The sequence below is a fragment of the Phoenix dactylifera genome, chromosome 12 (assembly GCF_051530095.1).
Source record: "Phoenix dactylifera cultivar Ajwa chromosome 12, Ajwa_hap1_PhDact_Kaust_v1.1, whole genome shotgun sequence".
Taxonomy (NCBI): Eukaryota; Viridiplantae; Streptophyta; class Magnoliopsida; order Arecales; family Arecaceae; genus Phoenix; species Phoenix dactylifera.
Genome location: NC_143201.1, coordinates 24528138 through 24545945, shown reverse-complemented (window position 1 = coordinate 24545945; position 17808 = coordinate 24528138). Strand labels below are relative to the sequence as shown.

General features: G+C 39.4%; 2 protein-coding genes across 5 annotated transcripts; both read left to right on the top strand.

Moving 5' to 3' along the window:
- The first annotated feature begins 305 nt into the window (after positions 1-305).
- LOC103720779 (ATP-dependent RNA helicase) lies at positions 306-6568 on the top strand. Its single transcript, XM_008810697.6, has 2 exons — positions 306-3747; positions 6049-6568. The coding sequence occupies exons 1-2, from the start codon at positions 587-589 to the stop codon at positions 6440-6442; spliced, it is 3555 nt and encodes a 1184-aa protein (XP_008808919.1). The 5' UTR covers positions 306-586; the 3' UTR covers positions 6443-6568.
- A 1669-nt stretch (positions 6569-8237) lies between these two features.
- On the top strand, positions 8238-16186 carry LOC103720845 (3-deoxy-manno-octulosonate cytidylyltransferase, mitochondrial-like). 4 transcript variants are annotated; one of them, XM_089926430.1, is made up of 9 exons: positions 8238-8614; positions 9860-9905; positions 12602-12688; positions 12768-12892; positions 13024-13163; positions 13254-13305; positions 13480-13594; positions 15471-15640; positions 15723-16186. In XM_089926430.1, the coding sequence occupies exons 1-7, from the start codon at positions 8276-8278 to the stop codon at positions 13489-13491; spliced, it is 801 nt and encodes a 266-aa protein (XP_089782556.1). In that variant the 5' UTR covers positions 8238-8275; the 3' UTR covers positions 13492-13594; positions 15471-15640; positions 15723-16186. The 4 variants fall into 4 exon arrangements, with proteins under 4 accessions (XP_089782556.1, XP_089782557.1, XP_089782555.1 ...); XM_089926431.1 differs by having other exon boundaries at positions 15737-16036; XM_089926429.1 differs by having other exon boundaries at positions 8245-8614; positions 13484-13594; positions 15737-16186.
- Positions 16187-17808: the final 1622 nt, after the last annotated feature.

The following is a 17808-nucleotide window of genomic DNA, read 5'->3' as shown; positions in this document are numbered from 1 at the left end:
GGAAGTCCAGCTTGATTGATTGGTACAGTAGCAAGATTAGCTATGTAGAAGTGCATCAGACTTGACTTTAGTTTGGAAATGGTTGACCCAGACACGAACTCAAGCGAACCTCCTATTTACGTGCATCCAACCTATTCGCTTTAGGTCAAGTCACACAGCCCCATCGCAACGGGCGTCTCAGCCAAATCAAAAGTACTAGATTTTTTTTTCCAAACGAACTGATGTTGGATCTGGATCCTTACCTTTCGGGTCCGCTTAAACTTCCGGTCCCGTATAAGCAAGTCCTGAGACGGACCTTACCTTCCAACGGCAGTAGGAGGCATCACAGCGTTAGCCATCGAAGGATCCATGCCGTTGGAAATTTCGGACATCCTATTCTGGAGATATCCGGAATAATCCGAACCGGTCCCTCCTTTAGATTTAGATTATTAACAGTTCAATTTTATTCCCAGGCCATGTTCGTTTCCCCTTTATCGCCGCTTTTTTTTCGGTTCCTCCGCCCTGCAGATCTCACCTCTTCCTTAGTGAACAAACCCTAACCCTAACCTTAATTCCTTCTTCGCGGCCTCCCTTCGTGCCGTCTCCCATGGCGCCGGCGGCTGACGACGGCCTGAAGAAACTCGAGTACCTCTCTCTCGTCTCCAAAATCTGCACGGAGCTCGAGTCCCACGTCGGGTGCGGCGACAAGGTCCTCGCCGAGTTCATCACCGATCTCGGCCGCAGTTCCGAGACGGTGGAGGAGTTCGACGCCAAGCTCAAGGAGAACGGCGCCGAGATGCCCGACTACTTCGTCCGCACCCTCCTCACCATCATCCACGCCATCGTACCCCCAAAGCCCAAGTCCGCCAAGCCCTCCTCCGACCAGAATCAAGCCAAGAAGAGGTCCTCCGCCTTCCCCGCCCTCTCCTGCCGCGACGACCCCGAACGCGCCAAGGAGCTCCGCCGCGAGATGGAGCGTGACGCCGAGATGAAGGCCGCATCTGAGGTCCGCAGCCGCGACGATCACCGCGATCGTGATCGCGGCCAAGATCGGGATCGGGACCGAGACCGAGACCGGCGACGTGATCGAGATCGAGATCGAGAGTATAGGCGAGAGAGGGATAGAGATGGAGATAGAGACAGAGACTGGGACAGACATAATAGAGATAGGAGTCACAGAAGGGATAGAGATAGAGATAGGTATGATAATTCTAGGGCATATGACGAGGAGGAAGAAGATGGCAGGGATGGGAGAAACCCTAACCTTAGTAGTCGGAGGTATGCGGACGAGCCGGAGCTCTATAAGGTGTATAAGGGTAGGGTTTCGCGAGTGATGGATACGGGGTGCTTTGTCCAGTTGAATGATTTCAGGGGGAAGGAGGGTCTGGTCCATGTTTCCCAGATTGCAAATAAAAGGGTCGCCAATGCAAAGGATGCAGTGAAGCGCGATCAAGAAGCATTCGTGAAGGTGATCTCAGTGTCTGGGCAGAAACTTAGCCTTTCCATGAGGGATGTGGACCAGAAAACCGGAAAAGATCTGCTTCCAATGAGGAAGAACTCGGAGGATGAGGCATTGAGGGCGAACCCTTCAAGTGGCAACCATGGGCCGGTGACAAGGACTGGCCTTTCGGGCATCACGATTGTGGAGGAGGATGAGAATGGACCGTCTCGGCGGCCGTTGAAGAGGATGAGCTCACCAGAGAAGTGGGAGGCGAAGCAGCTGATTGCTTCTGGGGTTTTGGATGTCAGGGAGCATCCAATGTTCGATGACGATGCCGATGGGCTGCTGTATGAGGAAGAGGGAGCTGAAGAAGAGCTGGAAATTGAGCTTAATGAGGATGAGCCTGCATTCTTGCAAGGGCAGAGCCGGTTCTCAATTGACATGTCCCCTGTCAAGATTTTCAAGAATCCTGAAGGTTCTTTGAGCAGGGCGGCGGCACTCCAGTCAGCTCTCATTAAGGAGAGGAGGGAGGTCCGAGAGCAGCAGCAGAGGACAATGCTTGATTCCATCCCGAAGGATCTTAACCGCCCATGGGAAGACCCTATGCCAGATACAGGTGAGAGGCACCTTGCTCAGGAGCTGAGGGGTGTTGGATTGTCGGCCTATGACATGCCTGAATGGAAGAAAGATGCATATGGAAAGGCTTTAACTTTCGGGCAGAGGTCAAAGCTTTCAATACAGGAGCAAAGGCAGAGTCTTCCGATCTATAAACTGAAGAAAGAGCTGATTCAAGCTGTGCATGAAAACCAGGTTCTGGTCGTCATTGGTGAGACCGGTTCAGGGAAGACAACACAAGTCACTCAATATCTGGCGGAGGCAGGTTACACAACAAGGGGAAAAATTGGGTGCACACAGCCTCGTAGGGTGGCAGCAATGTCGGTTGCTAAGAGGGTGGCAGAAGAATTCGGGTGCCGTTTGGGAGAAGAAGTTGGTTATGCTATTAGGTTTGAGGACTGCACTAGTCCAGAGACAGTGATCAAGTATATGACAGATGGTATGCTTCTTAGGGAGATCTTGGTCGATGAAAACCTTTCACAGTACTCTGTTGTCATGCTTGATGAAGCTCATGAGAGAACAATCCACACTGACGTTCTTTTTGGTTTGCTAAAACAGCTAGTGAAGCGCAGGCCTGACCTTCGGTTGATAGTCACTTCTGCCACACTTGATGCAGAAAAGTTCTCTGGTTATTTCTTTAACTGCAATATTTTCACCATTCCAGGGAGAACATTTCCAGTGGAGATACTCTACACGAAGCAGCCAGAGACTGATTACTTAGATGCAGCTCTAATCACTGTTTTGCAGATCCACTTGACGGAACCCGAGGGTGATATTCTTGTCTTCTTGACTGGCCAAGAGGAAATTGATCATGCTTGTCAGTGTCTTTATGAGAGAATGAAAGGTTTAGGAAAGAATGTTCCAGAGTTGATTATCTTGCCAGTATACAGTGCTCTTCCTAGTGAAATGCAATCCAGGATTTTTGAACCTGCACCTCCTGGAAAGAGGAAAGTGGTTGTGGCTACTAATATTGCCGAGGCTTCTTTGACAATTGATGGGATATATTATGTTGTTGATCCTGGTTTTGCAAAGCAAAATGTGTACAACCCAAAACAAGGCATTGATTCACTGATCATCACTCCCATCTCGCAAGCATCAGCCAAGCAGCGAGCTGGGCGTGCTGGGCGTACTGGCCCAGGGAAGTGTTACCGTCTCTACACAGAGAGTGCCTACCGCAATGAAATGTCACCCACCACAGTTCCTGAAATCCAAAGAATTAACCTCGGGATGACAACACTAAATATGAAGGCCATGGGGATTAATGACCTCTTGTCATTTGATTTTATGGACCCGCCATCACCTCAAGCACTCATATCTTCCATGGAACAACTATACAGTCTTGGAGCATTGGATGAAGAGGGGCTTCTGACCAAATTGGGTAGAAAAATGGCTGAATTTCCACTGGAACCACCATTATCAAAAATGCTTCTGGCCAGTGTCGACCTAGGATGCAGCGATGAGATTTTGACCATTATAGCAATGATTCAGACTGGGAATATCTTCTACAGGCCAAGGGAGAAGCAAGCCCAAGCAGATCAGAAAAGAGCCAAGTTCTTTCAGCCAGAAGGTGACCACTTAACATTACTTGCTGTATATGAGGCTTGGAAGGCCAAAAATTTTTCTGGGCCATGGTGCTTTGAGAACTTCGTGCAGTCACGTTCCCTTCGGAGGGCACAGGATGTCAGAAAGCAGCTTCTTACTATCATGGACAGGTATAGTTTCTGCACTTTAACCTTTTAATTCATCCATTATTTTGCTTTTTGACTTGTTTGTGTAAATTTTTTGTGGTCCAGATGGTTGTGATGTTGGTTATCATTCCTTGGTGCATGCACTATGTAGAATATCTGCATATTTGCATGAGCAGATGCATCTTTGAGCTATAGTATTACCTAAGTGGTGTATTGCATATGCTGCAATTGTTTATGTTTCATATTCAATTGTGTTGTATGTTAAGTTATTATAGATATATTTCCTGCCTCTACTTTTGTGTTTCAATTGTGCATGGTATCACTTATTTTTGTTGCAATTTTAGTGTGTTTTAGAGTATCATTAAGAGATAACAGAGTACCCTTAAGTGCTTCCTTGTTTCTTATATGCTTCAGTTATGTTTCTGTGGTCTTCACTTGATTACAATTCGTCCCATGTATCGACTACCACTAATGTATGTCCCCAGTTCTTGAAAAGCTATATCAATTAAATCAGTGGTTGTTGGCTTTGCCTTTTTTTCTCTGTTAATTTCATATATTATGCTAAAACATATCCAATATGGGAACTTGAGACTTTTTTAGACCGTGATCATGCCATTATCACTTGAACTCTTAAAAGAATTTGATAACTTATCTCTGTGAAACCCTTAGCAGCCAGAAGCTTCTGCAGGGGCTTTGTCTTTCTGGAATCTATTTTGAACCCACTCATGCAGTCGCTCCCTTGGCATATGCTTTTATGGCAGTTTTGATTATCTGCTTTTGCACTAGTCCACTTTGGCATGTGCTTTTGCTCCTACTGGTGACTTATTCAGGTATCTAACTGTGACCTTGATAGTAACTGTATTTAAATTCTATTTAGATTTCTAGATGATTAATGACAACAGAACCACTTTCATTAAGTAAGTTGTGATGGATGGAGAAGTATCAGGATGTATTTAGGAAGTTCATGATTTACGTAAGGGGGGCACTGAATCTTGCCAACTAGTATGTAAAGAGGTTTAGGAGGCCAGTAGAGATGGGAGAGATGAATTTGAGTCTACTGAGTAGAAAATAGGAGAGTTGTTTCTAGGAGGAGGAAAAAGGTCTTACCTTGAAAATTTGTTATGTTGTTTACCAGTAGTTGTGCTACATTCTTAAAAAAAGATGTGATGGTACACCTTAGGGATTTCAGGACAAAATTCCCTGCGAAGGAGTTGAAGCCACCCCTATAGCTCTTATCTGCAAGAATCAATTCATTGCTGTTCTAATGCTTGTGAACCTAAATAGCAGTCTCCAAACTTGTCAGTGAAGTGGCTGAAAGTTTGAAGAGGTTTCTTACTAACATAATATCGGAATAATCGTAATGCTTCAGTAAGGGTTGATTTGTTGTTGTGTATCTCTGTAATTTTCATCCCTACTTGAGCAGGTTAATGGCCGACTTGAGAAATGGGTCTTTGTCTCTTTAAAATGTTTATAACATGGATTCTAAGTTCTTATGGTTTATGCTAACTGTAGTTTGAGTGGGTTAATGGCTGACTTGATTTTAAAAAAAAGCATGGTTCTGTTTTTCTTTAAAATGTCTGATAGTGCAGATTCTAAGTTCTTATGTTTTATGCTAAATATAATGGAACATAGTATAGAAAGTGTAGGTGGATAAAAAAATTTCTAAATATTCATATTTTTTTTGAAATACATCTTTTAATAGGTTCTAGGGTTCATGCAAGGGATTTTTAACGAAGGGCTCACATCTCTCTCTCTCTCTCTTGTTTTGGTTCTGAAGAATTTTAACAGATCGTTGGTATGGGGAAAATGATATGTTTAGTTAAAGTCTATTGGTAATGGGAGGAGTTCTTTACACATCGCCATTATGGTAGTAGCAGCACTCTGTTAATTACAACAATACGAAAGTCTTGTTTTTACATATTTAATAGGGGAGGAGAAATTCTACCCAAATTTCTCTTTAAAGTCCTTTTTGTATCTTCCATAAGGGAAAATGCAAATTGTCATTCTACATGTATCTTCAAACCTTCGAAGTTTCATATTTAAGCAAATTATTCCTGATTGTGTGAGAACAATTGCTGAGGATGTGATAATTTCTTAGAGAGAGAAAAGGTCAGAGGATCTGATAATTTGTTAGGGAAGCAAATGCTCTCAAAAGAGTCCTCTTTAAAATTAGCCCACTGACATATTTCACTCGACATGTTTGTTGGGCAGATGATGGAGTTTTATGTGAATTGCGTGCTTGTATCACTTCCGTCCTTGCTGTTAAAGTGATCCAAATGATTTCAGGGCATATTTCTTAACCTTTGTCATCCACTGCTTATTCAGGTATAAACTGGATGTCGTCAGTGCCGGTAAAAACTTTACAAAGATACGGAAGGCAATTACTGCAGGATTCTTCTTCCATTCTGCTAGGAAGGACCCCCAGGAGGGATATAGAACCATAGTTGAGAACCAGCCGGTGTACATCCATCCAAGCAGCGCTTTATTTCAGAGGCAGCCAGATTGGGTCATATATCATGAGCTGGTTATGACGACAAAAGAATACATGAGGGAGGTCACGGTCATCGATCCCAAATGGTTAGTAGAATTGGCACCAAGATTTTTTAAGTCTGCAGATCCTACAAAGTTGAGCAAAAGGAAGAGGCAAGAGCGTATCGAACCACTTTATGACAGATACCATGAACCGAACTCATGGCGTTTGAGCAAACGCCGTGCTTAATGAGTGTACTATTGTAACTTTTCAGGGCCTTGTTTGATATTCATCATGGCGCGACTGCCGTGGCAAGTTCCACGCTAAATTTTTGAATTTGTATATATTAATATTCTCTATTTTCGTACTCTTCAATACTGAACGTCTAACCTTGCGGGCTCGGGCAGCAGAGGTTTGCTTTGTTATAAGCTTGATGGAATCTCACATCATGAGCCTACGGCCTTAGTGGATGGAAAGAAATTTGACCTGATGATCGGTAGGGGTATTTCTGTTATTGGACTGGATAAGAAACAGTGAAAAAAAACAGCAGCAACCAGGGGATAAGGCTTCTGCCTGCCTCCAAATATGCCAGATTAATCCAGAGCAAGCTTGGAAATTATTCGTCTATCGCTTTTTTGATTGCTCCCAGCTCGCTTTGGAGGCGAGCCTGCACTTGCCTATGCTGTGAACTTTGATTCGATCCGGTCACAGTTAAACATAGCAAGATCTAATTTCCTATATTGCTTCGCGGTGATAGAGAGAACCAATAGAAGGTGGTACGTATCGTAGAAAATCTATAGGATCATCTGGTGGTTTGTAAAATGATATGATTACTTGCGGAACAAGACCAGCCAATATTACTAAGCACAAGCCCCAAGGGCCAAGGATGATATAGAAGAGTATTGCAAGAAAAAAGAATAAAGAGAATAAGATGTGAGAAACAAACATTTATTGATAATAAAAATATTAAAAAAATTCACCAAATCTCTCACCCTCTTCTAGCTGCATTTTGGACTCGTTAAATTCTAGAGTCAAATGTTTTTCTTTTCCTTCTCTCTTCTAAATACATTTTGGATTCTGAAGGTTCAGCCATTCAGGTTCCATCTTCTAGTTGTATTTGGATTCAAGTAGTCTTAGCTTCAAAGGAGTCGTCCAACTGCAAAGGAGTCTAGCCACAAACGCTGCAACCTCTCTATACACAGACAAAGGACAACATGTTTAGTTATGGCTACACAAAAGATGGCTCTAAATGTCATTTACTAGCTAGACATCCAAATACACCGGAGTAGCTCTAAATTTCATTTGGATGCTGAACATCCTAAATTATAGATGTTTGAGATGGGGACTGTGTTGGGACCTTTCCGCCAGGCAAAGGAAATCTTTTACCAATAATAGCTAGCTCTCCGTCACACTCATCTGCTTCTCCCACCAGTCCGAAGTTCTGGTTAAACACACGCTCTGACCATCCCTCCTTTCTAGCTATAGTTGTTTTAATATTCCTCATAATTTTTTTCATAAAATATGAAAATTTTATTAACATAAAAAATACTATTTTTATTTTTTTAAAAAAAATACTCCAACCATGAGACTCCTTGTTTCCTCGTGGTTCATTTTTTTTTGAGTTTTTTGCATGAATACCCTCCTAAATATCACATTTTGTATTAATACCTTTTCAAAATTGATATTTGTATTTATACTCTCATAAAATACTAGTTTTGTCATTCTATCATTTTTTATATTTTTGTTTTTACATAATTTTTTTAAGTTTTTTACATAAATAAAATTTTTTGTTTTAAATACATAAAATGCCATCAACGTTAAAAAATTAACGGTTTTAAATTAAAATGGCTAAAATATTCTTAATGAATAGATATGTAAGAAAAGAAGCTAGAAATAATAGTGTAATTTTAAAATTTTATTTTATTTTTAATTAATATATTTATGAAAGTATATATATGTAAATATTAATTTGAAAGGATATTTATGTAAAATATGAGATGTAGAACGATATCTGTCCTTCCTCCCCTTCTGTCTTCTTTCTTTTTTATTTTTCTTTTTTTTTTTTCCGACCCGCCGAGTGGCATGAGAATCGCATCTAAGCTCGCAACAGCCTGGCGAGACGATGAGCGAAGGCCGCAGGCGATTCGAATAAAAAGCCTTTCTTCAGGTCTCTGGAGCCGTCTGATGGCGATTTTCTCTTCCTCGTCGTCGGAACCCTCGGGGACGGGCACCAGGGCGTGGATCCTCCACGGGCTCGTGCTCGGATCCGCCGTCGCCGCGGCGGCGGCCGGTGGCTACGCCGCCCTACGCCGGTTCGGGAAGTTTCGAAGCAGGGCGGTGGGGATCATCCCTGCTCGCTTCAACTCCTCGCGCTTCCAGGGCAAACCCCTCGTCCCAATCCTCGGCAAGCCCATGATCCAAGTAAACCCTCTTCCTTTCCTTCTCTCCTTTGTGTAGTTATCAAGAACTTGATGTTGTGATTGGTTTCTTGACAAGAATATCTTTCAAGTTCTTAGTTGGAATCAATGAAATCTTGATTGCATACTTGGTATCAATATCTTGAAATTTTGCACTTTTGGTCAGAATTCTTGACCTATGGATCATGCTTGGAATTAGATATGTAACCATGGGTGAACTTTTCTAGAAATTGTCAACTATGTGTCGGTAGACTAGTTGTCTAAAATTTCTATCTGTAGTGGCACTTTATCGTTGAGATCGTAATCTCAATTCTGGTCCTGTTTCAAGATTATTTCAGGCCCTTCTCTAAACCTATGGGATGACAATAAGTACGTTTCAAATAGGTTCTATTCAGAAATATATAAGCAATATGTGTGCCAATCTGATATGGGTTGGTAGAGGCCAAGACTGTGACTCCGAAACATGGAGGCTCTACACATAGCTATCATATGTTCTCCTCTTTGGTATAAGTGGTACTTTAAGATAGAGTACTTATATATGTATCGGCTGGTTATGGTATGTGTCAAAATAACCTTAGTAACCAAAAATAAAGGAAAAGAAGCTTCCAGAGAGCCTATAAGCTTATATCTATGATCTGATAATAAACTATTTGGAGAAAAAAAGGATCATAAGAAAACCATGAGAACATTGACTGAGAAGTGATCTCTAAGCACTATATAGACAAACAAACAATACACAATGTCAGTTTTTAGGGAAAGCATGCATTAGTTATGTGATCTAGAATACAAACAATTAAAAGAGGATTTCTGAGTTTCGGATGTCGACATGTACAACGCTAAGCTGTTATATGTACCAAATTGTTTTGGAGTTGAAACTCTTAACTTTTAACGAACTGTACCTTTTTACTGGTTCTAAAGGTTTAAAAGAGTGGTATGTCTTTTTTTTTTGTGTCTTTTTGGTTATCTATCGGAAAATGGGTGATGGTTATGCATATGATTTTGGCATTTGAATGTAAAGTCGTACTTATAGGTAGTTTGTTTGGTTAATATAAGATCACATGTAGATTCTGGATGAAAGTTGTGCTTTTCTATGTTATTACTTTAGAATAATTTAGCTTTTCTGTGATAGGTTCCAGGAACTTTATTTTCTACAGTGGTGCATTCTTAACACTTGCTGGTATTTTGCGGTAGTATCTACTAATATGATTCTCTATCGCATTCACTTTTTTGTGTTATGTTACTGTTGTAGAGGACATGGGAGAGAGCAAAGTTGGCTTCTACTCTGGACCATGTTGGTAAGCATATGTACATGATTGAGATTTATTTCTTTCTGTAGTTGTTCATATCATACCATAGATATATGGACAACCATCTTTTAGAGCAGATTCTTTTCACTGCAAAGGCATTCAAGACGATTGTAGTAGGCCAAAACCTGTCATCTGACTATTGTCTTGTAGACAACCATTGAAAAATAAACAAGGTAAAGTTCAATCAGCAGACACTATCTGCCCATAAATCAGGACAAATCTGAAATCTAAGTTTTGACATATTAGATCAGATTAAGGGTTCAAGTATTAAAATTTTTGTATAAATCAAATATCACATTTAAGTGTAGCAAATCAAATTTAAGATATGTTTAATTAGGCAAAAATAGTAGATGTATGGACAAGAGAAGAAAAGAGGGGAAAAGGGAGAAGGAGAGCAGATGCCTTCCTGAGATAGATAGGTAGGTAGACATAAAAGGATGGAGAGAGAGAGAGAGAGAGAGAGAGAGAGAGAGAGAGAGGCTTCCTGTTATTTTCTTTTGGTCCCTTTAATTTTAAAAATGATAAAAAGAATATAACTGAAAGGACACGGAAGGAAAACAAACTTGAGCTTCATCTACAAACTAACATCCTATTCTCTGTCATTGAATTTTATTAGCCGCATACGTTTGTCTAAAATCTGCTGAGAAGTGAGTTGCATTTTAGGTAGGATTTCCTGCCAGTCTAGAAACGCAATTACCAAAGGAAATGTAGCAAATTGATAGCTCACGTGGCTCTGTTGGGTTACAGGTATATCTATCACAAAATCCTAGCTTTTGCTAGTTAGATGCCATACTTCCATACATGTTTTCTCTATAAATAGATCCACAATAAACTTGAATTTCCAATGCAACCTTGAAAAACCTCTTCACATCAAGTGCATTTATTTTCCTTATATTATAGCGTGGGCAGATAAGACATGCTAAGAGTGCCAAGACCAATTGGTGTGCTCTTGGTCCAACCAAGAACTTATTCCTTGACAGTAACCAACCAAATGCATCCTGCACAGTTGTCAATAAGTAGATTAAAAGAGTGTGGCTCACATTTATCTGTTCATGAGTAGAGAGGGTTGTTAGTAGCTAACATGAGAACTGCCAACTAGTCTTTAGCCCAAATACTTGGTAGAGTGATCTGTTTGAAGGGGATCTTGGTACGAAATCTTGAAGTTAATGTTGTTTAAGTTTCAATGCCATGGGCAAATGGTAGGCCTGAAGCCTCTATATCCAGCCTCTCTTCTCAACTACCAAATAAATGCTCGTGCAAGAGGTATCGCCCTTCACCACTTTTGTTTGATACCAACTTAAACTTTGTATAGGCCTTCTCTTGTAATGATGATGTGAAATTTAGATTTTCACTGAATGATATCATAATGATTTTTTACTCTCATCTAGACATGTTCGCAAGTCGGATGGCCTGCCTGGCCTGCTCGAACCCAAGGCCTTTTAGGCAAGCTCGAGCCAAAGGTTTAGGCCTACCGGCTAGGCTGGGCTAGGCCTAGAAAATAGGCCCGCTTAATAAATGGGCCAAGCTTGGGCTTGGGGATTAAAGCTCGGTCTGATTTTTTTAAGTTTCTTATGTTATTTGTTTATGTTTGATGTGTTTGGAGACGTAGTTGACAATTGTTATTGATATGTGAATTTAATAGGATAATAGACATGTTGTAGGTTGTTTTTAATATTTAATTATTCATATTTAGATTTTTTTAAAAAATATGTTTAAGCTTTTTTTTAGTATTTTTTGTATTTAAAAATTAAAATGGTCACGAAGCCCGAGATTTAGCCGAAAATCCGAGTAAGAGCTATGCTTGGGCCTAGAAGGTAGGCTCGAAGGCTGGGTCGGGCTTGGGCCTAAGAAAATTGTGTTAACCTTTGGGCAAAGCCCGACTCATGAATAGGTCTACTATAATTATAGGATATTAGATAGATTCATGGTTCGTCGTACTAGCTTGAAGCAAACGGTATGGGATGTACCGTACCATACCGGCTCGGTACCAGTACCTAGTACATGAGGCGCACCGACACTCGGTATACCGAAAAAAATTCCGTACCATATTGTACCGACATAATGCTATTGTGGCACCAGTATGGAGTCCGGTACCGAAACGGCGAACTTTGGATGAATTAGTAGCATGATATTACAGATTCAAGCACAAAACATTTACTTAGACACAGTTTACTACTATTGGAGCAATTGGTGGGACATGACCTTTCCCACTGCTATGTTAGTTGGAGAAACTCTATCTGAAATATGTGCTAGCGAGAGTCCTGGTCATGTAGTTTTTTGGAGCTTAGTTCATACCATATAATTCATCAAATACTTGAGTTCATAACCCTATGGTAATGCTTATCTTGGTCCATGTTTCTAATATATATCTGTCATGATGATCATCAATTTTTGGTAGTTGTATATGCTTTGATGCAGGAAAACAGATAATTAACGCTTTCATTTTAGTTCTTTGGTTTGTCTAGGGGATTTATAACTCGTTGGTCTATGTAATGGTAACACCAGTCTTAACTATGTAGCAAGAAAAAACTACAGCCTTTACTAGATTCGTTCTCTTTCTGCACCAGTTGTAGTGCTCATTTTTTAATTTCTTAGGTTTGTCTAGTGGCAACATGTGGGTATTTTTCTGGTTTATATAATGGTAATTTTACAGTTTTTACTGGATTTGCTCTCTTTTGCACCAGTTGTGGCGACAGATGATGAAAAGATTGCAGAATGTTGTCGAGGATTTGGAGCTGATGTGATAATGACATCAGAATCTTGCCAAAATGGTAAGGGGATCTCATGTGATGGGTCATGCTTTTGAGCCTGCTTTAATATTACATATAGTATTCATTGTTCAATTTGCAGGCACTGAACGCTGCTATGAAGCTTTTCAAAAGCTCAAAAGAAACTATGATATTGTTGTGAACATTCAAGGAGATGAACCCCTTATTGAACCAGAGATAATAGATGGTGTAGTTCAAGTTTTGCAGGTGCTTGCCTTATTTATTATTGAATTGCTGTTGAATTGCTTGCAAAATTGAGATTTTCTACTTTTTGGTTGAACCAAACAATGTGGTGTTATGGTATTCTTGTGCTTATTTGATTACTTTATGGGCTGTAGAGAACTCCTGATGCTGTGTTCGGTACTGCTGTCACATCTTTAAAACCTGAAGATGGACCTGACCCCAACCGGGTGAAGTGTATAGTGGACAAATTTGGTTATGCAATATATTTCTCTAGGGGTTTGATTCCTTATAACAAGTGAGTTCTATAGTATGCCAGCTGAACTACGGCTTTGATTTATCTTAATCCATGAATTGCTTTTTCCTGATGTGCTCATATATTTTAAAGGTCAGGGAAAGTCAATCCACAGTTTCCATATTTACTTCACCTGGGCATTCAGGTTTGTGATTTTATTTTTTTGAAAAAAAAGAAAGGGAAGGTTTGTGACTTACTGGTCTTTTGTGTTGTCTTGTATCTTGTCCAAGAATGGTTTGTCTGGTTGTATTCTAGGATGCATTTTTAATGCATTATTTTTGCAATTATCTGCTAGTACTGATATTCCTTTTTTTTCTAGCCAGAGTTATGATTCAAAGTTTCTTAGGATATATCCGCAACTTCCACCCACTCCATTGCAACTAGAAGAAGACCTAGAGCAACTGAAAGTTCTTGAGAATGGATACAAGATGAAGGTAATTCCGAACTACTTGCGGCTCATTGGAATCATAGAGGACAAATGGCATCCGTTATTGCTTACTTTTCAGTAATCTATTTTTTCAAATCTTTGACTGTTATTAGCATTTCCATCTACTTATCAGGTTCTTTTTTATATGAGATTCAAGATTTGACCTTTTTTTGTGCTGTGACTTATTCTTGTTTCTTATTTAATTTGTGCACTTTTCAACAAAATCTTCTTCCACTGCTGTGCCAGTTGGTGTGGGAAGTAATTACCAGGATCACTGAAACGTTAGATTTAATGTCTCCCATTTCAAATGCTTGTCAATATCTAAAGTGGACAACATAAATTTAGAAAAGACTAGGTAACTTATGTGATAAATTTACTCCATCAGCTATAAATTGGTAATCAAACAAACATTTATAAGGTTTATCAAAATGCTAAATTGCATGGGCGATTTGCCAGTTTCAGAAAATTTACAGTATGGGTTGCAAGCTCTAAAGTCCCACTATGTGATTTTCATGCACCTAAATCAGATATAACATCAGTTATCGCTATACTTTTTTAACTACTCAATGAATAACATGATAACTAGCATGAGGCTATGATGAATGTGAACTTCTGTTGGCATCACGGGCATTACTTTTGCAGATGTATTATATTGTAGACCTTCCCATGCAATAGTATGCGTTACAGAAGGACCTTAAGCAAATCACAGATACTATGTCAATAAAAAAATTTCCAAAAACTTACTTATATGAAAATTTTGAGTAAATATTACTCCAATATCCCTAAGGAATATCTAATTATAGCTATATTAGATAATAAATTAATGCTAAATTTTTGCCTTGGCACAATGTAATAAATGCTTTATATTTCTAGTATCCATATCTGATACTTGGTAATATGCTTGTAGAGTAGAAACTTGCATTCTGGATTTTGACCCAAACCTACAAAGCCCCCCCCCCCCCCCCCCCCCCAAAAACAACCTGATCAAATAGGTTTGGATAAGGGTTTTTATTGTAAATAGATTGCATTTGGGTTACTTGAGGATTTTTTAACCCAACTGACCTGACCCATTTCTACCCCTAATTCATGTTTTAAGAGAGAGAGTAATACCAGCATATATCATTCTGCATCGTAGCACTCCTTGGTAGATAACTTTATTTTTCTCTATGTTTCCAAACCAGTCATTGTATCCATAATAGCTACCAACAAAATATATAGTCTGCTAGTTGATGAGTATAGGAAACCCAAATGCCTGCAGTTCATTAAAATCAAATTGCTATATTTGCAATATTTATGTGCCAAATTATGGAGTTGGATGGTGGGAACTTGAGTGAAGCATTTTTAATTTCGTAGTCACATGGTTACTTCGGACATAACATGAAAAGCTGTTCTATATTTTCATGAACTCAAAGGCCTCTACAGTTGTTTCATTCAATTTCGTGTTAAAAAGACCATGCAGGTTCTAGTCAAAGACAGCCAGGAAGTATTATTGTGCCCATCCAATTGCTCAATGATATGTAATTTAGTGCTAACCAAGGACTTCACCACCGGATGTATTGTCCTGTAATGGCTGATGCATATACTGTATCATCTAGGAATCAGGGTATCTATCTCTTGGCCTAGAATGGCCTCATACCACTCAATACCGAGCTTAAAGGTGTTCTACCACCCCTTTGTTTCTATTTGAAGCCGTGCTGTCCGGCATCTTTGTCGATGGGGCACCTATTGCAGTGCATAGGGAACTGAATGGTGACTGATGCTGGTCCATTTGCTGCTTTTTAAAACTCTAGAGCTACTTGCCATCATATTCATTACTTCTCCAGAGATGTTGTATTGTGGGAAAAATGATTTTCATATTCTAGAACTTGTTTGGTCTATTGCAGGTAATCAAGGTTCAACATGATGCGCATGGTGTAGATACTCCTGAAGATGTTGAAAAGATAGAAACACTGATGCGACAAAGAAACATTCTGTAAGAAGCCTGAAAAGATCGCGTGAAAATCTGTCATGGCTCTGTTGGAAACAACATTGCGTTCCAATTGGTTTCTCCAAGGTGGTTGGTGTACTTATCGACTAGTCTTTTATTAGTTTCTGGCCTGCAGTAATTTATTCTTTTCCAATCTTACTGATTCCAGTTACATGCAAATAGGAGGATTTGAGTTAAGTTGCATTGAAGAGCAATTACAAAATCAACAAGATATAAGTCAACAGATGATTTATAGCTATTTACATTGCCAGAGGCCCAGAGCAATCGCAGAAACAATAAAGAAAACACCAGAGGTGTTTTAGCTCCGTGATACTTAAATGAACAGTAGTCCAGAATTGAAGTCTTTGCCAAATGATGAAAGTACATCTGTTTTGTACAAATTTTGACATTTTGTATTTTATCATTTGAGATGCTAATATCTAAGCTCTAGGTTCTAATTTGGGGGCCCTAGTCATTTAAAAAGAGTGAAATCCCTGACTAAGTGCCTGATGATCTGATGATGATATCTTGAAGAAGACGTGTTGTAGGTAACTTTGTATTGCTTAATCTTTTTATGTGATCAGATCAAAATTTGCCTAATTGAATGATCACTTGAAAGATTTCTTATTGCTATTGATTTTTTAGCTTGCCTAGAAATATACAGACGGTTGATAGTTGATACCCTGTTAGTCAGGTGTGGCTCTTTCCCAGTTGGTCAAGCGAAGGTCAAGAATTAAGGCTTTCTGTAAGCCCGCTTATTTAAACCGAAAAAACCATTCTGGGAAAATGTCAGATGCATCTGTCAAAAGATCAAAAAAGAAATGGACTTACAATGTCGTGTTTATCAAGGAATACCTTGCGCTCTCCAGCATCATCTGCGTATGAAATCCTTCATCCTTCAAGTTGTCTATAATTGGCTGACCTTCTCGGTTACATGTTATTGTTAAAGGAAATTTTGCATCAATTGTCGATATCCAGATATTGTTCTGTTTTGATCATTTATTTGGTTAAAGGCTTCATTGGATAAAAAAATTCCATTACGCCTCTGGTTTTCGTTTCTTAGGAATCTTTGACGAGAGCTTGCAAAGAGGTTTTATTTTTCTCAAGCTTTTAGGAGTCTATCGAGTCACTCATCTGCAAATAACAAAACGGCTTTTAGGAAACAAATACAAAAAGAAGTAATAGGTAATTTGTATCATTGCCATATGGATGTTTATAGTTATTCTAAAACTATCAATACTACTTTATTGTTCAAATATTTGACCTAAAAAAGATGCAAGCATCGGATTGAACTTCAGATACCAATCAGATATCTCATAAATTATTTTGTTATACTCTTAAACAATTTTTCCAATGATATGCACAAAGGGAAATCAACATAAACCATGGAAAAGTAATAATATACAAAAATAAAATTGCCCAAAGTTATAAGTATTTTTAGATGACCAAGTTTGATTTGGGCAGTCAGCTCATGAGCCACCAATAAAACTTATTAAAATAAATTAGAAGAATTTTTAAATTTTATAATTAAAAAAATTTATTATATATATACACAAGCATGTATATACAAACAAACGTTTACGTCCATGTGTGTTTGTATATACATATACACACGCGTGCATTGAGTTTCATGTACACGTCCATCTGATCCAAAACAAAATTAATAAAGATTCAGGTGTAATTTCAAAATCCAAACCTAATTCAATAATTTATTGGATCTACCTTTCGGGGCTTGGCAGGTTCAAATTTAAATACCAATATATTTAGATATAAAAATTTATATCGATATTTATTTTTATAGATCAAATCAGATATTAAAAATTCGAATATGAATAAAAAATGACCATCAAACGAAACAAGCAGAATAGGAATTCGGATATGGATCTGATAATTCTAGCTGCATCCATTTACGAATCGGATCGCATGACATAATCCGCTCCACTTTCAAGGCTAGACGTAATGGGATCCAGCTCGTAGTTCCAGAGGCGAAACACCAAAACTGAGGAGAAGACAAAACAAAAACAGTAGACTCGGAGTCCGGCACCATAACGCGGTTGAGTGCCGCAGTTGGCGAACAGCACCCACTCTGAATGGCCACTGATTGGATAGGACGTATGCCCGCCCCCACCTCCCGGCTCTCCTTCCCGTCCGAGGCGTGCCTGACAAGACCAACCACTGCCACCAGACGCGCAACACGGGGCCCACACTATATCTGGGAACGTGTCAAATACCCACACGTGCGTGCAAAACCATTC